Source organism: Anastrepha ludens, chromosome X, assembly GCF_028408465.1.
Source record: "Anastrepha ludens isolate Willacy chromosome X, idAnaLude1.1, whole genome shotgun sequence".
Taxonomy (NCBI): Eukaryota; Metazoa; Arthropoda; class Insecta; order Diptera; family Tephritidae; genus Anastrepha; species Anastrepha ludens.
In genome coordinates, this window is record NC_071503.1 from 10,570,889 (window position 1) to 10,595,246 (window position 24,358).

Genomic DNA, 24,358 nt, shown 5'->3' on the forward strand with positions numbered 1-24,358 from the left:
AAGAAACGACTGACGCGCTTTGTTAAACTCGGCCAAAATCGCGTAAGCGGTTATATCGCCAGTTAAGAAGAAGAAGAAGCTTAGCTAACGACCTCCTTAAAAAAAAGCGAAAAAACTATTTAAAGCAAATAATAAAATGAGCGTGAAAAACGTTCAAACTCTAAGGCGAGAGCCTGAAGCAAAAACAAAAGTGAATCATGCTTATTTCACATATTCACACACTCCAAACCACATTAAAAGAACTCATATCTTTCTCTTCGGCATCTGATAGAGATATAACTACTCTCTCCCTCCCCTTGAGTGCACAGTGCCCGTTACCATCAACGCCACTTCCACCACCTTCGGTTCAGCTTCAGCCATCAACAGTACCAAGCCATCCGCCGCTCACAACGACATCAGCAACTAATATGTTCCCTGTTGCATCTGATTTGCTCTTCGGCAGCAATTTCAAAAACTTCCACAATATCGACATTTTCGCAAGTACAAAATATCAACATCATTACCTGCAATGAACCAAATAAGTAAGAAAACTTAAAACGGCACCGTGACAGTCAGTCCCTAAACAACTCAAATTAACGGATTAACAGTAATAAAAAACATTAACAAAACTCAAAATACTGTACAAAAACACCCAAAGAGTACTGGCTGGACAAACCAAATTCAAACAACCGTTTTGAGTTGCTGGCGCTGGCCCAAGAAGCTGAAGAGAGTGATCTACATACTGACAGAGGGAGAGAACCGAAAACAAAACCACAAATCCGAACAGAACAATGCAAACTTAAACCACTCATCTACATATGTGCAAAATGTACATGCATTAACAACAGCTCTTAAATCACTAACTGATACAAAATATGAGCTCAAGGCACTTCCAACAAATGAAGCTAAAATCCAACCGCAAGAAAACATTCACTACACAAACATTTTAAAACTATTAAAAGATAAAGAAACAAAATACTACACTTTTAGAGCTAAAGCCTAACGAGCACTTTAGAGCTATAACAGCAAGACAATAAGAAAGAAATTTACAAAATAGTAAGCCTTCTACACTGCACAGTCACGTTTGAGCTACCTCACCTATAGGGGACAATCCCTCAATGCACAAACTGCCAAAAATATGGCCACATGCAGAACTATTGCACAGAAGATCCAGTATATGGAAAATGTGCTGATAAACATAATACACTTAACTGCAAAATTCATCACTCCTCCAACAAAAATCAAATTAAATGTGCCCTATGCGAAGAAATTAGAAAGGCTACATGGTCTACAAAAATTCCCCTCCCTCCGTAAAAAAGATCTACCAACCACGCAAACGCCATCCGCAGACCAGCATCACAACCCTGGTGTAAATAAACTAATAACCCCAGAAATATCGTACACAGAGTCACCTACGACCTACCCGACACAACAACAATACGACTTAAGGGGTTATACGCAGTTATGAAGCAAATAAAAGACGGGTTGTCAAGGATTTATCCTGAAGAAACTTCAGAATATTTTAATTTGAAAATTTTTGGCGGTTATAAAAGCATGCTTCAAGAACGTGACAAAATTTTTTATTTATGAAAATGTTGATTATAGAGCGCGCTGCAGGCGATTTCTGGAACCTCCTTTAAAAAAAGACGATTTACGGTGTGCATCGTAACTCAGGATTGGATTATCTGAAATCAAAAAACCAAACAAATTTTGTTAATATATTAGATTATCTAGTAATTAATCGGGCGGCTAATCAAAATAGTGAATTTTCACAAAATGGCAGCTTTTAAAAGAAATGATTTCGATTTTTACATAAAAATTTGACCGTAAATTGATTATAAAATGGAAAATAAGTATCAGATTTACAAAAGGAACGATTAATTACTAGAAAATGTATCTTTAAAGATTCAGTTAAAACGGTTGACCGATCAAACAAGCCGTTTTCGAGATATCGTGTCCACCGACTTGAAAAATGCCGTTTTGAAAAAAACACGTTTAAAGTTTCAATACCTACCTTAAAACGTGCCGAGGCATCTCTACATATTTAGGTATAACTCCGAAAGTATTGCTTAGATCTACTTCGAATTTCGTGCGTATACTTTTGAATATATGTACATTACAAAAATGCAATAAAAAAAATCGATTTTTTTGAAAGTCATAACTGCGTATAACCCCTTATGTCACCCTGAGCTCTTGATTGCTACTTTTCTTGTTTTTAAACTGGAATTCAAATTAACATACTGTTAGCGCCATCTTTTAAAAATATAATTGAACTGTGAGCACGCGTTGAAATGAAAATTACACAGAACAGAAATGGGAAATGATCAGCAAAAATAATATATACAATATTTTTGAAATTTTTCTTGAAAATATCTACGGAAAGTGTGAAAACAATCTCTTTTCTTAAATATCTTAAGTAAAAACTTCTAAAATATTAATTATTTTTGCCGATTTCTGTTGTGTGTATTTTTCACACCATTTATTCACTGTTTCACTTGTTATCAATCATTTGCAAAATTAATATATATATTGTAAATTTTTTGTGAAAATATCGTTGGAAAATGTAAAAACAATCTCTTCTCTTAAATATTTCTGACGCACTTTTTTACAATATATCTTTGGTTGGTGCCTGGAAACTGCTTCACTTGAACACTTTACCAAATAAAACACTTTCTTGTTAGTTTTAACACTTACTTTCACCATGCACTATTACTGATAACCTTTGGTAATCTTGTAAGAAAACGGCCTTGCCTAAGAAAAAGTACTTAATATTTAGCGACGACCTGTTCAGGTTCGTTGAGCTAATGGTTTTGCTTCGGTTATCCCGAAGTGTGGGTGTAAAGAAGAAGTATTTAAGCATAGTGTTAAGTTAGTCACAGCAGCATTGTGTTACGATCAATTGTTGCAGGCGGTCAGCTACAGCTGTGCCTGCTAATTTGTATGTTTCTAGTCTATGCGAATGCAGGTGTGCAGCCACTGCTGTATGAATATATGTATATGTATGTATGTTTGCATTCCATTGAAATGTAATGGAATGAAAATTTAGGCATAAATACTGCTGCGTTAACTTGTACATATGTGAGTAAAATGTACGCTCCATGCAACCGTTTACAATAACAACCACACGCGTAAAAAGAACGCTGCCTCGTGTATACTATGTGTTGACGAAGAAGTAAAAGAGATTTTAATCAAACATAGTTACAAACCTTCTCCACATGTGTCTCTTCAATGTGCCAAAGTTTGGTTAAAATCGGTTGAGCCATTCCCCGTAAAGTTCATCACAACGCGAAAAACGGCTGAATTTTTATATATGTATATAGATATGAAAGGAGAGTGCTTGCATAGCAGTTTTCTCTTCGGTTGCTAAGTGTAGCGGTGGTAATTTAAAGGTGCTTCCATCGCCGAGGTTGGAGTAGTTCTCTTAGGCACCCCAGCACAGTTCTGATAAGGCTGTAATTTGTCTACCATACCAATGCCCCATCTAGAAGGATAGGCCTTACCATTTGGGTGGAGATCCAGAAGGTCATTTTAGGGCTCAGGCCGCAGGGTTTAGCCTAAAGTTGTGGTGTTTTTTTATTACTGAGTTTAGGTGGGCCTCCGAGGTAGGTAGGTAGGTAGGTAAGATGACAAGAGTACCCCAGGTACGCTACAAGTAGCACTTACGTGCCGTTTTGATACCATAGAGTGGACCACTACCTGTGAAAGGATTAATGGAGGAGATAAGACCGTCTACAGCCATCCAGTGCTGTTGATGTAGCGGAGGAGAGAAAAGGGATCTAGGCTGGAGAATTTCGTCAAGTCATCCCCAAAGGGAACGCTGAGGAATCTCAAGCGCCTAGCCGCCAAAGCCGGACATCTGCAGAGAAAGTGTACCACAGTCTCTTTCTCTGTAGGATCCCCACAGCTTCTGCAATGGGGGTTGTACGGAATTCCAAGCTTCTCCGCGTGAGTGCCGATCACCCAGTGGCCAGTGATCACCGCGATGAGTTTGGAAATTGAATGGCGGGGGGTTCCCATCACCTAAAGCGTTCTGTTTATGTCGTATTGAGGCCATAGTGCTTTTGAAATGGCACACGATGAGACAGACCTCCATCTGTCTTGCGCTTTTCTTAGAAAGAAGTTATGTCTCCCTCCCAACAGCGATCCCGAAGCATTTTGCATGCCTGCAGGATCGCGAAGACCTCTGCTTGAAAGACGCTGCTTGTCTCCGGCAATTTATAGGAGACCGAGATGTTGGCTGATTTGGAGTAGACCCCCGCTCCCACTCCAGACGCCATTTTGGATCCGTCAGTGAAAACAGAGGCCTCTATATCCGCAACAACTCTCCCCTCTTTCCAATCTTGCCTGCTCGGAAAGATAGCCCTAGCACAACCCTCAAAGCACAGTTTGCGGATGGAGAGGTCGGTGCGAATATCTGAGAAGGAAGGGGAGATCTGCTTCAAGATGCTGCTATGCCCAACAGGGAGTTGTCTCCAGAGGCCAAACTCCCTCAGTCTGATAGCACTCTGAGCAGCAATGGATTTAACCTGCAGATCCACAGGAATTAAGTGGAGTATAACGTTGAGCGCAGCGGTGGGACATGTTCTGCAGGCACCAGTGATGCCCACACATGCAGTTCTCTGCACTCTCTCTAATTTAGTGAAGTTGTAGCCCTTCTGAAGAGCTAACCACCAAACTAGGCAACCGTATGTCAAAATTGGCAGGACCACTAAGTTGTACATCCAGAGTACGACACGTGGCTTGAGGCCCCATTTCTCGCCGAACATAGATTTACAGGCATAGAAGGCTATATTAGCCTTCTTAACTCGATTTTCTATGTGCAGCTTCCAGTGGAGCTTGGGGTCAAGTATTACACCAAGATACTTGACTTCCGATGAAAGTGTAAGACACTGGTTATTAAGTCTAGGAAGCTTAAACGGCGGAGGCTTGTATTTTCTGGTGAATAGCATCAACTCCGTTTTGTCAGAGTTGACTCTGAGACCGCTACTGGCGGCCCACCTGCTGAGTGTAGCCAATGCACCTTCCAAAATTTCAGCCATTACTGATGGGAAGGGACCTGAGACCATCAGGACCAAGTCATCGGCATATGCTACCACCACGACTCGTTGTTAATCAGCAGTAATATGGCTGAGCTATGCTGCTGAGGTTCTTCTACTTTGATGACAGACCAGTCATCCATAGGAACCTCAGGGTTCTGAAGCTTGAGACACGGCACAATTTCCGAACTGTCCAGCTCCATTTTCGGCAGCCAGATTCTGGCTCGTGGTCGCCTGGGAATTTCTGAGGCAGGGATGAGCTTTAGCGAAAGCCCCTCCCAGGCGTTGCTAACCGTAGCAAGGCTCTTCTCCAGAAATTCCCTCGAGTACTGATTGGCACATTTTATCACCCTACAGCCCCGAAAGATTTCACCCGAGTCGAAGAGAGGTGCTGGCCCTTTTTTGTCCATGAGGTGTCTGACGACCATCCCCGATAGCCGTCCCTCAATGGCATCCCAAAGGGGTAACACCGCTCTTCCACTTTTGGTTTTTGCGTCCACGAGGGCAACTTGGAGATGGTCTCTGGCCACCTCACTATAAGCCGCCCTCGAGGCCGCGCCTGCCGCACTAGTTGAAGGGCCCCCAGCCCCCTGGGTTGAGGAGTGTTTGCTCCTTTTGGCCACACGTTCACTCACATCCTGTGAGCGGTTACGCTTAGCCGAGCTCCGTGCCGGTTTGGGCTGTTGTTGTGGATGTTGTTGTGGCTGGATTAATTTTGCTGCAGACGCGGCCTCGTACTCTCTGATCGCGGCCTCGTACTTCACCCGGTCCTCAGCGTCCCGCTCGTGCGCTTTACCGGCTTGTTCATTCTTGGCAATCTTTGCCAGAATGAATTTCGCCCTTAGGTAGCGCGAGGTAATTTGGAAAGGTTTATTGATAATCCTTCTTTAATACACCATTCCCAGCTTATATTTAATTCGTCTTGCATTAAGTCCTTTATGGTCCTTTCGTGGTTGCCTTTAATTATTACACAAATCTCATCGTTTAGTTCCTCACAGAATTTTTTTCCATGGTTGGATGAAGTACCTTCGTCCTCTTCCACAGCTTCCATTTGGTTCGCTTATGTATCTGCATTGACGGGTGCAGTCTTAACCTTGAGGGTCACTTGACAGAATTGGTGATTTCTGGTCTCTGCTAGAACCATTGTTATATTTGAGACTGTTTCGACTCCTTTTAGTGTACGTCATTTGTCGATGTAGATGCGATTATTCTGCCCCTGCAGAAAGTGCCCACTGCAATCCACAGTGAAGCACCCTTAGGGTGTCGCGACACGAAAAATGCCGGTTTTATGGTCTGGTATTTCTCCGTCAGTCTTTTTGCAAGAATGAGATTCTGGATGTAATCCATATGCTCAGGTGTTAGGGGCCTATTGGAATAGTCCCTTGATAGCACTGCCATTTTGACTCCTGTTGCCACATCCTTGTAGGAGGCAGAAATTTGTTTTACATGTGTGACTGGAAGCCGCTGGAGCTGTCTGTTCCGATGACCTCTGCCGTTTTGGACCTGACTCGACGACATCTGTCTTATTCTTGGGCATAGGGCCTATTTTTAGGGAGGCAATGAAACCTCTTTTTACCTTCTCCATTCAATTTCTTAGGTTTTCCGGCTGTTTCTGGGGCAATGGGTTGCTGTTTAGGCGTTTCAGCTGATGAGGCCTCATCTAAGCTGTGTACCCGTGGCGGATCTGCCTCTGAGGCCCTGTCTTTAGGGTTTTGAGTAGCAGCCTTGTGGCTCGCGCCATTTTGAAGACTGCTCATCGATCGTTGCTTGCGATATTAAGGCCTCTTCTGGTGAGCTATTATGGCTGATCTCACCATTTTAATTTTTGTTTTCAGTATTAATTGTTTATTTATTCCCACGAGTAAAGGAGAAAGGTTGGTCCGTTGCGCCAGTGCCTCGGTAGTGCAGTAAGGCACTTATTTAAATGGAGCCGTGCCTGACCGCTCCAAGTTCGCATACTAGCGACTAGATACACCCTAGCCTAGCCACTCATCCATTAGCATTTGCTGTTCCACCTTGGATTTGTGTAGAGTTCACTTCCCTCCCCCGACAATCCCAAAGATACACCGAATGATGCAGTACTATTGATGAGTAGCGAACTCCATATTTTGTATAATTAGCTTAGCTAACGTCAAGAAAAGAGTAGTACCTTGTGACGTTTACTACAGCTGACATGTAAAGGAGCGCAAATTCGGTGTTGGATTTGTTGTGGGAGAGAGACTTCGTCGCCAAGTACTGTCGTTCACTCCGGTGGACGAGCGTCTCGCAACAATCCGCATCAAAGCCCGTTTTTTTTAACATCTCGCTAATTTGCGCCCACGCCCCGACGGAAGAGAAGGACGATGCGACCAAATATTCCTTCTATGAGCGTTTGGAACGATCCTATGAGTGCTGCCCCCGCCACGACATAAAAATCGTGCTTGTCGCCAACGCCAGGGTGGGAAATTTTTGGTCCCACTGTCGGAAAATTCAGCCTGCACAACGAAAGATCCGGTAACGGACAGAGGCTGATCGACTTCGCGGGGGCCCGAAACATGGTAGTCTGCAGCACCAGATTCCAGCATAAGAAGATTCACCAAGCCACCTGGCTGTCTCCTGATCGAAAAACACGAAACCAGATCGATCATGTTGTGATAGATGGAAGATACGCTTCTAGTGTATGAGATGTACGTACGATCCGAGGACCCAACATCGACTCGTATCACTACCTTGTTGCAGCCAAACTGCGCACACGCCTCTGTGCAGCAAAAAACGTGCATCTATCTACAAGGAATGTTCGACATCGAAAAGCTGCAATCACAACAGACGGTCAGAAGATTCGCCACCCGTCTCTGGCTCCTGCTCTCAGAGAGTACTGCCCAACAAACCGTCATGCACGAACAATGGAGCAACATTTCTCGTTCTCTACGTACCGCCGCCGAAGAAGAAACGCGAGCCATGTGGGATCGCTACAGAGAGCTGAAAAAGGAATAAAGACGTATTATCCGACAGAAGAAAGGATGTGGCCAATAGGAACAACGCCCGGAAATTTTACCAGAAAGTTCGGCGGCTTACAGAAGGTTTTAAGACCGGGGCGTTTTCCTGTAAGAGCAAATACGCCGATCTGGTGACTGGTAAGGTGCATGCATCATCTCCTATGCAAAATATGGTCGGATGAAAGCATGTCTGCCGGTTGGAATTTAAGTGTGCTCTGCCCAATCCATAAGAAGGGGGATCCTGCAATTTGTGCCAATTACCGCGGGATGAGTCTTCTCAATATCGCCTATAAGGTTCTAGCGAGCGTATTGTGTGAAAGGCTGAAGCCCACCGTCAACCAACTGATTGGACCTTATCAGTGTGGCTTCAGACCTGGAAAGTCTACCATCGACCAAATATTCACAATACGCCAAATCTTGGAAAAGACCCATGAAAGGAGAATCGACACACACCATCTTTTCGTCGACTTCAAAGCTGCATTCGACAGTACGGAAAGGAGTTCCCTGTATGCCGCTATGTCTGAATTTGGTATCCCCGCAAAACTAATACGGCTATGTAAGATGACGTTGCTCAACACCAGCAGCGTCTCTGAGCCGTTTGATACCAAACGAGGTTTCAGACAAGGTGACTCACTGTCGTGTGACTTCTTTAACCTGATGTTGAAGAGCACCGTACGAGCCGCAGAATTGAATCGCTCAGGCACAATATTTTATAAGAGCGTGCAATTGTTGGCGTATGTCGATGATATTGACATTATCGGCCTTAACAACGCGCTGTTAGTTCTGCCTTCTCCAAACTGGATAAAGAGGCAAAGCGAATGGGTCTGGTGGTGAACGAGGACAAAACGAAGCACCTCTTGTCTTCAAACAAGCATTCGGCGCACTCGCGTATCGGCACCCACGTCACTGTAGACAGTTATAATTTTGAGGTTGTAAAAGACTTCGTGTATTTAGGAACCAGCATTAACACCGATAACAATGTCAGCCTTGAAATCCAACGCAGAATCTCTCTTGCCAACAAGTGTTTCTTTGGACTAAGTAGGCAACTGAGCAGTAAAGTCCTCTCTCGACGAACAAAACTAGCACTCTACAAGGCTCTCATCATGCCCGTGCTAACGTATGGCGCGGAAGCTTGGACGATGACAACATACAATGAAGCGACACTTGGAGTGTTTGAGAGAAAGATTCTGTGCAAGATTTTTGAACCTTTGCACGTTGGCAGCGGCGAATATCGCAGGCGATGGAACGATGATCTGTATGAGCTTTACGACGACATAGACATAGCGCAGCGAAGAAAGATCCAGCGGCTACGCTGGGTGATGTTGTCCGAATGGATTCAAACGATCGGCTCTGAAAGCTCTGAAAGTATTCGATGCGGTACCAGCTGGTGGTAGCAGAGAAAGAGGAAGGGCTCCTCTGCGTTGGAAAGATCAGGTGGAGAAGGACTTGGCTTCACTTGGTGTGTCCAACTTTCGCCGGTTAGCACGAGAAAGAAACGACTGACGCGCTTTGTTAAACTCGGCCAAAATCGCGTAAGCGGTTATATCGCCAGTTAAGAAGAAGAAGAAGCTTAGCTAACGACCTCCTTAAAAAAAAGCGAAAAAACTATTTAAAGCAAATAATAAAATGAGCGTGAAAAACGTTCAAACTCTAAGGCGAGAGCCTGAAGCAAAAACAAAAGTGAATCATGCTTATTTCACATATTCACACACTCCAAACCACATTAAAAGAACTCATATCTTTCTCTTCGGCATCTGATAGAGATATAACTACTCTCTCCCTCCCCTTGAGTGCACAGTGCCCGTTACCATCAACGCCACTTCCACCACCTTCGGTTCAGCTTCAGCCATCAACAGTACCAAGCCATCCGCCGCTCACAACGACATCAGCAACTAATATGTTCCCTGTTGCATCTGATTTGCTCTTCGGCAGCAATTTCAAAAACTTCCACAATATCGACATTTTCGCAAGTACAAAATATCAACATCATTACCTGCAATGAACCAAATAAGCAAGAAAACTTAAAACGGCACCGTGACAGTCAGTCCCTAAACAACTCAAATTAACGGATTAACAGTAATAAAAAACATTAACAAAACTCAAAATACTGTACAAAAACACCCAAAGAGTACTGGCTGGACAAACCAAATTCAAACAACCGTTTTGAGTTGCTGGCGCTGGCCCAAGAAGCTGAAGAGAGTGATCTACATACTGACAGAGGGAGAGAACCGAAAACAAAACCACAAATCCGAACAGAACAATGCAAACTTAAACCACTCATCTACATATGTGCAAAATGTACATGCATTAACAACAGCTCTTAAATCACTAACTGATACAAAATATGAGCTCAAGGCACTTCCAACAAATGAAGCTAAAATCCAACCGCAAGAAAACATTCACTACACAAACATTTTAAAACTATTAAAAGATAAAGAAACAAAATACTACACTTTTAGAGCTAAAGCCTAACGAGCACTTTAGAGCTATAACAGCAAGACAATAAGAAAGAAATTTACAAAATAGTAAGCCTTCTACACTGCACAGTCACGTTTGAGCTACCTCACCTATAGGGGACAATCCCTCAATGCACAAACTGCCAAAAATATGGCCACATGCAGAACTATTGCACAGAAGATCCAGTATATGGAAAATGTGCTGATAAACATAATACACTTAACTGCAAAATTCATCACTCCTCCAACAAAAATCAAATTAAATGTGCCCTATGCGAAGAAATTAGAAAGGCTACATGGTCTACAAAAATTCCCCTCCCTCCGTAAAAAAGATCTACCAACCACGCAAACGCCATCCGCAGACCAGCATCACAACCCTGGTGTAAATAAACTAATAACCCCAGAAATATCGTACACAGAGTCACCTACGACCTACCCGACACAACAACAATACGACTTAAGGGGTTATACGCAGTTATGAAGCAAATAAAAGACGGGTTGTCAAGGATTTATCCTGAAGAAACTTCAGAATATTTTAATTTGAAAATTTTTGGCGGTTATAAAAGCATCCTTCAAGAACGTAACAAAATTTTTTATTTATGAAAATGGTGATTATAGAGCGCGCTGCAGGCGATTTCTGGAACCTCCTTTAAAAAAAGACGATTTACGGTGTACATCGTAACTCAGGATTGGATTATCTGAAATCAAAAAACCAAACAAATTTTGTTAATATATTAGATTATCTAGTAATTAATCGTTCGGCTAATCAAAATAGTGAATTTTCACAAAATGGCAGCTTTTAAAAGAAATGATTTCGATTTTTACATAAAAATTTGGCCGTAAATTGATTATAAAATGGAAAATAAGTATCAGATTTACAAAAGGAACAATTAATTACTAGAAAATGTATCTTTAAAGATTGAGTTAAAACGGTTGACCGATCAAACAAGCCGTTTTCGAGATATCGTGTACACCGACTTGAAAAATGCCGTTTTGAAAAAAACACGTTTAAAGTTTCAATACCTACCTTAAAACGTGCCGAGGCATCTCTACATATTTAGGTATAACTCCGAAAGTATTGCTTAGATCTACTTTAAATTTCGTGCGTATACTTTTGAATATACATATGTACATTACAAAAATGCAATACAAAAAATCGATTTTTTTGAAAGTCATAACTGCGTATAACCCCTTAAAAGAGTTAAAACAAATGATGAAACAACTAGTCGCTTAAATAACCAACATGATGAATAACATAACCTTGCTTGTATATTAACAAAACTTATAAACATTAAATGAATAATCGCCATCTGGAATGTTAACGGACTATACCGCCATCTAATTAGCCGAATGGGTTAGTGCGTGACTACCATTCGGAATTCACAGAGAGAACGTTGCGGTCGCCCCTCGACAGGCAATGGCAAACCTCGGAGTGTATTTTTGCCATGAGAAAGCTCCTCATAAAAATATTTGCCGTTCGGAGTCTGCTTGAAACTGAATGGAGGGACCCATTTGTGGAACAACATCAAGACGCACACCACAAATAGGAGGAGGAGCTTGGTCAAACACCCAAAAAGGGTGAACGCGCCAATTATGTATACATATATATATATATGTATCACTACATATTATAAAACAAAATCGCTTATTCTGTCCCTATGTCCCCTTGAATGCTTAAATCTTTAAAACTACGCAACGGGTTTTGATGCGGTTTTTTTTTTTAAAGATAGACTGATTGAAGAGGAAGGTTTATATCAATATAATGTGAAGAAATATATAAAGGGGGCGTGGCAATCGGTCAAAATGTGGCAAAAAAACATAATTTTTTTGTTTTCACGGCCATAAATCATAAACGAATCAACCAATTAAAATGAAACTTTCTTGAAGTTTAACTTTGAAATATTTACTTTCGTTCTGCATCAAAAAAAAAAAAAATGATTTATTTGTTATTTAACCAAAATTGTTTAAACAAAAGCAGCTCTTCTTCCAAAAAAAGCTGTTTGTGTGTTTGTTCGCTGTCAACCGAATGAAGCAACAGGCGTTAAGCGATAATCTCACCATACATACAATTTTACAGCGAAATAAACCGCTATTTTCACGTTCTATATTAGTAAATCGCACATAATTAAAATACAGTTTTTTAATAGTTTTTATTGATTCGGAGCGCGTTAAGTTTGCTATCGATTCCATACAATAACATTTTTTGTCATTTACTTTTTACGACAACTAATAGCTTATTTTCGAAGCGATTTCAACAAATCTATGTATATGGCTCTTTACAGCATATAATTGAAAATAATATTTTTCAAGATATTACATCAGTAATTAGTAATTGCGATCTACCGGAAAAATTGCGTTAGCTGTTGCGTCATCCGGCATTGCCGCTACTCTTTTGGAAGGAGGCCGAACCGCACACTCTACAATCAAGCTCCCGTTGAAAATCGCCACCGATGATGATAACAGCGTCTGTAGTGTTTCTAAACAGAGCAATACAGGAAAACTGATGTGTGACTGCTCATTAATAGCCTGGGACGAAGCTACCATGTCAAACAAGACGTCTGTGGAAGCACTGGATAGGACAATGCGCGATTCGGGCAACAAAAATTCACCTGTGGGTGGATGTACAATTCTGTTCTCTGGAGATTTCCGTCAAATCCTACCAGTTGTGACTCGAGGAACACGTGCTGACGAAATAAATGCTTCGCTAAAAAGATCCCACCTTTGGTCGCATGTCAATAAATTAAAGCTTAAAACTAATATGAGGGTTTCGTCATCTTCACGTGAGAACAGGCTATTTCCAGAGATGCTGCTAAAAGTTGGCAATGGAGAATTAACACAAAGTGAGGGAAGGATTAACCTAGAAAACCTTTGTGTTTTGATAGACAACATCCAAGAGTTGGTCAATAATGTCTATCCTGCCATTGATAACATAAGTTATAAGACAATATCTATTCTGTCACCAACTAACGAACAAGTAGATAAAGTAAATAACTTGATTATTTCAAAGACTGATGCGCCGACGAAAATATACTACTCGGTCGATACTGTTCTCGATTTGGAAGAAACCGTTCATTTTCCTACAGAATTTATATTATAAATTCTTTGAATCCGTCTGGACTCCCTCCTCACAAAATGGAGCTGAAAATAGGTTGTCCTGTTATTTTTTAAAGAAACCTAAATCCACCTAAACTTTTCAATGGCACGCGTTTGCTGGTAAAATCACTGAAAACTTTCATAATAGAGTGCACAATACTCACAGGATGTGGTACCGGAGAAGATGTATCGATTCCCCGAATCCCTCTGATACCATCGGATCTACCATTCCAATTTAAACGCTTACAATTTCCGGTAAAGACACCTTTTGCAATGACCATTGATAAATCTCAGGGTCAAACATTCAACGTTGCAGGCTTAGATTTGAACGTTGACTGTTTTTCACATGGCCAACTGTATGTCGCTCTTTCAAGAGTAACCTCTAGAGAAAACATGTTTGTATTGTCTAATGACAAGAAAGCTATGAACGTTGTATATAAAGACATTCAGTAATATATTAATTGTTGTAAAAATAAAATAAATACATACATATGTAAAAATGCAAAAAGTAAATATGTAAAAGTGTAGGGTGTGAATTTAGATATTCCAAAGATAGCAGGAAATCATCATGCTATAAAGAAAGGGGAATTGTTTTACTCGAAATTTAACGCGTGCGGGCCACGGGCAGTAATGTATAAGCCAAAACTACTGGATCGATTTTAATCATTTTTTCAGTGAGTGACATAGGGTGTATATTTTATACCCGTGCAAAGCCGGGCGGGTTGCTAGTACATATATATATATATATACCGCCACCTAATAGAAGGGAAAATATTTTTAACTGACAATGCAATTGATATCATTTCCGAAGCCCATGCCACTGAGAAGACCCATATAAACATACCAAACTTCGCTATTTATTATACAAATCACCCTGACAAAGCTGACAAAGCTCATGGAAACACAGGACTCATAATAAAAAGAACAATAAAATGCGTCGAAATGGATGGTTATTAAGCAGAACATATAAAGGCGATTACAGCCTGCGTCAACACTTTGACTGGCCCAATAAATATATCATATCATATAGTCTATTGTCCACCCAACTATAATAACACAAAAGATCAATACCTAGATTATCTTAAATCAATTGCAAACCGGTACCTAGTAGGAGGTGACTACAATGCTAAGCACGTAATATAGGGATCTAAGATAACCACCACTAAAGGGAGACACCTATATGACGCCATTAAGGCAAATAACAACAGTATATTAAGCCTAGGAGAGCCGACGTATTGGCCACCTGACACTAAAACATTTGCTGACTTAAAGGACTTCTGAATTATGAAAAACCTGACTCATGAAGTGCAGTGCAATAAAATCACGCTTTGACTTATCGTCATACCACCAAATGTAATAACACTCCAGGATATACCTGTTGAAAAAATCATCACCTCGCTATATAACCATAAGGCGAACTGGAATATATTTCGTGATGTCATAAATGAAAACGTGGAAACTTTAGTGTCTTTTAAATCCACTACTGAAATGGTTTTTCCAATAACAGATGTTATTAGTGAATGGATTGCGCTATTGAGAGATGATTAACCATTTTTTAAGGCCGGAGTCGGATGGTATTGATCTGGACGTTTATTTTCAACAAGACGGCGCTACGTGCCACACAAGCAACGAAACCATTGATCCTTTACGGGAAAAGTTTCCGGACCCTTTTATCTCTCGAAGAGGTGATCACAATTGTCCACCGAGATCTTGTGATTGAACACCTTGAGGCTTTTTTCTTTGGGGCCACGTGAAAGAGAAGGTCTACGTCAACAACCCAGGGTCGATTCAAGACCTAAAGATGTAATTCGTGAGGCTATCGAGGACATAGGGCAGCCACTTTCCACTAAGGTTATGAAAATTTCATGAAAGGATATTGTCCTGTAAGCGTGGTCGTGGTGGTCATTTGCCTAATGTTATTTTCCACTATTAACGGCATACCTTCCTCTTTATAATGAAATAAACATCCGATCATTTATATTAAAAAATAGCATTTTTCCTTGAATATCAAAAAAACACCTCTTTTTGGAAAACCCTTTATTAAACGACAGCATAATAAAAGCAGTAACACAATCGACACCAATGTTAGACCCTTTAACAACAAAGAAAGTCCCTGCTTTTATTCTAGATAAAATCAAACAAAAACGCCAACTTAGAAAAGACTGGCAACGCTCCAAACACTCAGCGTATAAAACCAAACTAAACAAATCATCAAATGAACTCAAAAAGATTCTCCAAGAACATAATGACATCAACTGAAGAAGTACCTTAGCAGCCTCGAAACAACAACAGCTACCAACTATCCCCTATGGAAAGCAACTAAAAAACTCAGTATAAAACAACTATATAGTACACAAGCCTCCAATAAAAATAAATTCCAACACATGGGCAAGAACAAGCAAAGAGAAGGTTGAAACACTAGCTGACCACTTTAAAACAATATTTACAAGAAGAACCTTAAAGACAAAGAGTCACCGGGATATGAAAATACTAAAGGAACGATCCGATATTACAACAAACTACATATGAGACCTCTTCAACGGAATAATTAGGCTCCAATACTTTTCAAAAGTATGGAAAGCTGCACAAGTTTAGCAATTCGGAAGCCAAACAGGAAGGCCACTGTTGCAAGCTCGTACAAACAAATTAGCTTGTTGTCCATCTTCTTCAAATTGTTCGAGAAAATACTACTTGACAGAATTGACCCGATTCTAAAACAAAAGGATGCTATAGTTCGGTTACCGAAAACAACATTTAATTATGCAGCAGATTCACAGAGGAGTAAACAAAATTACTGATAAGAAAAAATATTGCATTGCCATGTATTTTGGCATAGCGAAAGCATTTGACAGAGTATGGCACAAAGGACTTCTATATAAGCTAAAAAATATTTTACCACTTAACACATTTAATATCCTTAAAAGCTACATAACTGGTAGACACTTCTTCATAAACAGCTGGAGTACCTGAAGGAAGGTTTTTTTTCTATTTTTATTTTTTTTTTGTGGTGGTCGAGGAGGGTTTAAAATGCCTTCGCACTTACAGCGACCGTCGTTAACTGCGTCAATCCCTCCTCCTCTTCTGGGGAGACTCCCTTCCCGGAACTACCTTGGATTAGTTCGGGAAGGCCCAGAACGGTGTCCATTAAACTATTCAATACTATTCACCAACGTCTGCATCTATGCATAATGTCTCAGTGCTGTCAAACCAGTAGTATGTGTGGCATGCTCTCAGGTTCCTCTGACATGGGCGTATGTATGTTATACGCTATCGAGGTTTCTTTTGCACTATTCTTTTTGCAAAACTTTTACCTGCGTTCCAACAGTCATGTGATGCACACATGTTATTGATTAAGCTGTCTGGGCTCAGCTGTGCGCCCAAGACTAACTCAAGCGTTCGGCGTTCTTCGTTGAAACGATCGCAGTAGAATAACACGTGCTCCGTGTTTTCTATTGCATTGTTGCAGCTTGGACAGAACGAAGTGTCCTCCATGTGAAAACGATAGAGGTACTCCAAGAAACATCCGTGGCTGCTCAATACGTGGGTTAAATAGTAATCTACGTCACCGTGCCTTCTGGTCACCGATTGGCTAATTTTGGGGATAAGTCTAAAGGTCCAACGTCCGTTAACAGACGAGTCCCACCTGCTTTGCCATTTTTTTAACGAATGCAGACGTTCTGCAGCTTTCGCTTCAGTTGTCGGCTTTACTCCTTGTCTGTCATAAAGTTGTCCCATTCCCTGCACAGGTATATCTATTGGGAGCTTTCCAGCGATGACACAAACCGCGTCGTCTGATATGGTTCTGTATGCGCAGGCGACTCTTAGTGCATTTCGCCGGCGCACTTGAGCAACTGGTTTAACATTCTATAGCTTAGCTCCTGCCCATATAGGAGCAGCATATATGATGACTGAATTCACCACACTTCCCAGGAGGTGCCTTTTGGTTCGTTGCAGTCCGCCTATGTTTGGAAGATTTCTTGTAAGAGCACCGTTGACTGCCGCTGCTTTGGAACCCACAGTTGCTAAATGTTGCTTAAAGCAGAGCCGTGCATCAATCATTACGCCTAAATACTTTATTGCCTCTTGCGACAGTATTTCAGTGTTGCTTTATCCGGCAGTTTTAACCTAAGTACTCCGTCGTACATGGCATTCCACAGTGAGGGTCTAGGGACTGATCCCCGAGGGGCGTCACCAGTGACTATATGTCTTTAGACCGTCGTCCGAATCATACTGCAAGATTCTTTCCATTAAGAAGCTTCGTATTATGCGTATTATATATCCACGGACTTGGAGATATCTTAGAGACAGCAAAATGTTTGACCACCTCGCCGAACTGAACGCTATATATGTCCACCGTTCTAATAGCGTCCACAGTCGATCTAGGCCGCTTGAAGCCAAATTCTTTGTCAGATAGGCCGGTTGGGCATTCCAGATAGCTTTGTAACCGGTCACAAATAATGCGCTCAAGCACTTTACCCACGGTGTCGAGCATACACAGGGGTCTGTATGCCGAGGACTGATTTGGTTGCTTGCCTGCTTTGAATAACAGCACTAGTCGTTGCAATTTCCATCTGCGCGGGAAGGTCCCTTCATTAAGGCATACTTCATTCGCCTTAACGTGCTTAAGACTTCTTCTGTTGTAACTGGTGGAATGTAGTCGATGTCAGTCACCATTTTGTGACGGTCATTAGTTTCCTCCTGTTGGGGAAAGAGCTCCATTACCACTTGGCTGAGCAGGATGTGGCAATTAAGTTGCGGCGCTCGCGGTCCTTGCACTTTTTGCATTACCGTTCTGTAGGTTTGTTTGCTCTGTTTTGCTATGTTTAATAGCTGTTTTTAGCTCAAACTTGAGTTCACGGTATTCGGCGTGCAGCACTGCCCATGTTGGACGATGTCTTTTGCGCTTTTCTTCGCGCTTTATTACAGGGTTTACGTACACTGGCTATCTCCTTTGTCTACCAATAGACGGGTTTTCTTTTGTTGTTGAATCTGGATCTTAGCATGGCTGCATCACACGCCTCTTTCAAGTGTTCGGAAATCTGTTCCACCATATCTTCTGGCGCAGTGCGGGAGACAGTGACATTTCTCCAAATCAATTATAAGCTCTCGGCGTTGTAGGCAAGTTTATTCCATTTTTGTCGCGTCCTTCGTTCTTCTGGCAGTTGTATAGCGCTGTTTATCTCAATTACTATAGCCAAAAGATCGATGTGACTGTACAAATTTTCATCTACCATCCATTTTGCGCGGTTTGCTGTGGTGAAATTTGTAAAAGCGAGGTCGATTATTGATTGCCCACTGGCGCAGTCGAATGTGTTCACTCCTGGGGTGTTGCGCAGAACAAGGTCCATTGCTGCCATAGTTTCTTCTAATAATCGCCCTCTCGGAGGTGTGTACTGACTACCCCATGTCCTCGACCATGCATTGAAGTCTCCTGCTATGACAATCGACCGCTTTCCTCTTGGTTCAAATTCCACTACTGTCATCATGTTTTCAAAATTTTCTAAGCTCATTCTTGCTGGTGCATAGAAGCTCACATAGTATAAACCATCTAGCTTCGCCCATGTGAATCCAGCATTTGCAACAGATATCCTATTCTAGAGTGTCTTACTGCCCAACACCCAGATTGCTGCTAGCTTGTCGAATCGGTCATCCAATTGTGCGAGTTGATGTCTACGAAAATTTCCGAGAGGAGAGCAACATCCTCTTTGTTTTCTACAACCGTTCGATTTACAAGGTCATGTGCTGCCCCTTTTTTAGCGTTTGTACAAGTTGCTGCTTGGTGCCCATCCTTGCCGCATCGCCTGCAAAGCTTTGTGCGATCTGGTCCGTTGCATGTTGTCGCAACATGGTCAAACTCCCAACATTTGAAACACCTTTTTGATGATATAACCTCGGTTACTTGAGACCGTACCCAACCCACCTTGAGAGATCCAAGCGCTAGTACCTTCTTAGCATCTTCAGCCTGGTGCGCAATGTAGACAGACTGAGTGCCTCCAAATGAAGTGCGGACACTTTTGATGGCGGTTTTATCCGGCTTTCTTACTTGCGCCTGCTCTGTGATTGCTTGGAGTAGCTCCTGAGTTGTGTTTTAGTCGGATATGAGACCTTTGCATTGTAACGTTACAGTGTGGGTTTTCAGTTTAACCACTGCAATGCCTTCCAGCGCCTTTTCGAAGGCTTTCTGGTAATGAGTAGAGTCTCCTTCTTCCCTTTTTTAACTCTATTAGAAGCTCACCTTTTTGTGTTGTCCGCATTGTTTTGCCCTCTCACTGAGGTCTTTCAATTCTACGCTGATTTCACTGCGCGTACCATGTACGCGTAAGTTGTACCTTCCACTTTTTTGTAGAGTGTAGTCGCGTCAGATCTAGGTCGGAGCGACCCGTGGGGGTTTTTAGCCTTTGTTGGCTTCTTTCTCCTTTGAACCATCTGCCATTTTTATGCGGTCGCAGACCCTCGGTTTCTGAGGCGATTTTGACCTTATTTTCTTGGGATCAGGCGATGTTGCTCCTTCGTGTGCTATCGATTCTGGACTGGTTTTAGATCTCAGCCTTTTCTCTGACGAAAGAATTCTTTTTTCAGCCACTCTTGCTGTTTTGCGCATCTGCAAAGGGCTGCGAATCACTTTAGGCATCTTTTCCTCTTTCAACTGCATGGAGGTGCCGTGTGTGCAAATTTTATTAACCATTTTCCTTATGTCATTGTGGACATTGCGGTGTGTGTCAGAATAAGCTTTTTTTTTGTAAAGAACAAGCTTTTGGCTCCGATGGCGATGTCAGGTTTTTGTGGTGGCTGTCCATCACTCGCGGGGAGTTCAGCTGTCGATGTTGCTTGGCGTGTGGGGGTACCTGAGATCCACTCAAGGAAGGAGCTTGTGTGCGCTGCCACTCTGTTGGTTCGTCGTTGGCTCGCTGCCAAGGAAGCTGAATTACTTTCGACTGCTTTGTTTGTCGCGGGTGTGTTACTTGTAGCGGCTGCTGGTTGCGGTAGAGTTCTACTGATAACAGAACTGCTCCTAAAGACTGCAGCTCCTCCTTCATTGTTGTTGTTTTCTTCATTGCGTTTTGTTTTTTTATTTTCAATTTTGTCCATGCTTTATGGGCCCAAACTCACAGCCGCTATCTCTGCACGTATATGTAGTTTCCGTAAGTCCTATGGTTATCTATGGAACAGGGAGGCCATACTAGGGTTGACACTGGTCCTTACGGGGACCAGTGTTCAGAGCCAGACTTCAAGCCGGAACTAATGGGGAGTAATCTCAACCCAACCTGCATGCAAGGTTTTAATAGGGCGGAGAAATAATAAACCCTTCTGTAAGTCATTTCAGTTAGATTTCACTCTGCCTACTCAGGTTACAGAGGTTTACTGCTCCAGCCCGATCACAATCTGCTTCCGATACAGTATGCCATAATCAGGATCTTACTGGAATCAATCCTCATGGCCCGCAGGCCGTACTGTCATATTATCACCAGTCGCTCCTAACATGAAGAACAGTCGCTGACCAGGTAGCCGCCCATTATGAGTCAGACGCCCCTGGATTTTTTTTTGTTTTTTTTTTTTATGTTCACCATGGCGTTACATGGCGAAGGGGATACTTATTTGTGAAAGACGGTGCCGAGTCGCCTTTGACACAGAAACCTCATCGGAACAGCTGGCTTTTAAACCGCGCCCTCCGTCTCTGCCGCTCTTTGTCGGGGGTTACTTATATGTGAAAACTTATTCGCAACTAACCTGCTACCACAGACCCTCCGGCTATCCGCAACCTGCCGATACCCACGGGAGCTTAGAGCCCAGCTTAGCCGTCCGATCCCTAGGGAGCGTATTAGACTCCATACGGTACCTAGTGTACACAGCAGATATACCAACGCCAACTACTCCATGATAGCAACATTTGCAGACGACACAGTCTTAATTTCAGCTAACAACAATGAAGAAGGAACAAAAACACTGTAAGGTACTCTATCAGTTACAACCATATGGTCTCAAAACTCACATGGAAACAACACATACTGAAGAAGAGAAATGAGATAAAAAACAAATTCGGAGAACTCTCTTGGCTACTAGGAAAACAATCAACCCTAAGCCTATTTAATAAAAAAATTATATATAAATCAATAGTTAGGTCGACATAGACCTACGGACTAGAAACTTGGGGTCCCGCCAGTATATCAAAATTACAAATTATACAGAGAGGTCAATCCACAAGGTAAAGTCCAAAATAAACAAGACTGGTTTCATAAAACTGTCTTTGATGGCGGCATCTTTTTGATAAGTTTGGTTACGTTGAAGCGGTTGTCCACTGTAGGACAACAGGCTCTTGGTCTATTGTGATGCCGCGAGGGGAACTAGCCCTTATCCTTCCTGAAAACAATGTGTACTTTTCAAAAATTTCGTAAGATCCTTAATTTCGACAGAGCCGAGCTCTTTTAATTCATTAAAGAAATGTCCGCCCAAAATGGCGTGTCTACGTCTGGGTAGAGCAAGACAGTGACACAGAAGGTGCAGGATCGTCTCTTCCTCGTCTAGACAACTTCTGAAGAAGTCATATGTTTGCACACCCATTCTCTGAGCGTGCCTACCGTTTAGGCAGTGCCCCGTAATAACTGAAATCAGTGTGCTAAGACTGTGCTTATCTCTTCTTAGTAGAAGCTCCGTACATTTAGCATTGAGAGTAGGTCACAGCTGTCGGGCGATTTTACAAGTGGCTTCATTACGCCACCTTCAATTTGCTACTCTTACAATTTCCTCGCGGATACTTAGTGTACATGTTTGCAAGGGTATACCTATATGTTAGTCTATGTACTCATCAGTCAATTTGGTACCGATTTTCGCTAGTTCATCGGCTCTGCAGTTCCCCTCAATCACGCAATGGGCAGGAACCCATGTTATCATTAGGTGAAATGACTCAGCCATCTCGTTAAGAGATTGACATTGCACCGGTTATAAGAACAGATGCAAGTCTTTAGACTCTGTCAACTCTTTTAATATTCACGCCCTTCTCCAGGGCATTCCACCATATTGCAATACCGTAGTAGAGAATTGGTCTAATTACTGCTGTGTACAACCATTGTATCATTCTGGGTTTCAAATCCCATAATTTCCCAATGAGCCTTCCGCAGGAGTATAACTCCATCCTAGCTTTGCGTATTCTATGTGCGACTGTGAGCCCCCAATTTAGCTTCCTATCCAGTACAAGTCCTAGATATTTAGCTTAGATATTTAGTTCCGTTATTTCCGGATTAACTTCTACTCCTCGACTTTTACACCATAGTGATAGTCTGTTGAGAGCTCTTTGTTCAAGATCACACAGTGTTGGAAGGTGTTTGCCAGAGGTTGCTTTTACAGTATCATCGGCATATGAATTTATCCTACCACCCATATTTTCCAAATTCTGAAGGCTATTATTGACGGTCAGGTTCAACAGAAGTGGAGAAATTACCCCACCCTTAAGTGTACCCCTGATCGGAAATTTCTTAATGGATGTTTCCCCCAAATCTGCGCTATATTGCTAATATGAAGATTGTTACACCTGATGATTTCAAAGATGTACTCACCGCATTCGTTGGTGTCTGAACTACCCCCGACATGATGGTGAGCATTTGCATCTTCACCCAGTATAAATGGGATACCACGTCTCGCGGCTTCCTTGGCTGCACCTCTTAGGAGTGGTGATGGAGGTGGTTGCACCTCGTCATGTGCTATGTAGGACAAGGCAAATCATATCATATTATCATAATCGCAGGACTCCACTGATATTATTGCGTTATCCGCATCGATAATTGTATCAATAAGAACACATTAATGTGTTTTTTCACTGTATACACGACATGGCTTTACCTTTGTCGGTGACATAGACCAGTTTGAACTCTTTATTACTCAACCCGCAGACCTCATCTTTTACGACCCTCGGTTCTTAGATGAGCGCGATTTCCTCTTCTCTTTGGGCGAGACGGAGGCTGAAGCCTTACTGTGGTGGAGGTTGATCTGTACAACCCCCGCCATCGCTGGTATACGTTGTTGGATGACAGCCAACCACGGTTTGGTGAGCGTTCTCTTCGTCGAAAAAAGTGGGAATATACTCTTCATCGTCCAAAGCATCCGAGAGCCCGGAATATTCCCCCGATTCCTCTAGGGTAACCCTTCGGAAGAGTTCGCCTAGCATGCCGGAATGGGATGCCATGGTCTCCTCCGCAGGTGAGGTCATGTTTTCTGCGGAGTTACTTTTACTGGCTACATCCTGTCTGTAGACATGGAGTGTCAGTGATTGGAAGCCGTAGTTAATCTTCCATTTCGGGCTGGGGTGTGGATCCAGTGATTCCTCATTCAAGATGATCACCGCAAGCCTTCTCTTCTCACCACTTCACCAATTTTTGCTACTTTCCAATCGCTGGGAGATAGCTCATGGTTGCCTAGTTTGAGCAATTCCAACACTTCATCTGGGTCGGTGTGGAAGTTTGGTATACAGGCTCTAAATCTTGGCCGATTGGAGATATCTTCTCGGAGGACCACATCGAGGCGGGCCTCAGTCAAGGCTCCCCTATGCGCTTTATTGCTAGAGTATATAGGTCCACCGATCCCAGTTTGCTTGCGTGATCGCACCGTCATGGGAACATGGAATCACCGCCCTTATGTGGCTTTCTTTCGCTACTTCCGCAAACGATTTTTTCGGGGTGTTAGTTGTTTGAGTGGCGGACACTTTAGTTCTTTTAGTTTCAGCCGATGTCGCCTCACTTGATCTATTGCGCAGAATCCATTTGAACGGCAAACGTCGATCATGGCAGTCCCTCTACCATGACAAGGTCATTCTACCTCCTGAGGTGAC

General features: G+C 42.3%; 1 protein-coding gene across 1 annotated transcript; it reads right to left on the reverse strand.

The window, feature by feature from the left end:
- Positions 1–5,068: 5,068 nt before the first annotated feature.
- On the reverse strand, positions 5,069–23,740 carry LOC128869741 (uncharacterized). Its single transcript, XM_054112342.1, has 2 exons — positions 23,505–23,740; positions 5,069–5,855 (listed from the first exon to the last, which is right to left on the reverse strand). The coding sequence occupies exons 1-2, from the start codon at positions 23,738–23,740 to the stop codon at positions 5,069–5,071; spliced, it is 1,023 nt and encodes a 340-aa protein (XP_053968317.1).
- Between the last annotated feature and the right edge of the window lie 618 nt (positions 23,741–24,358).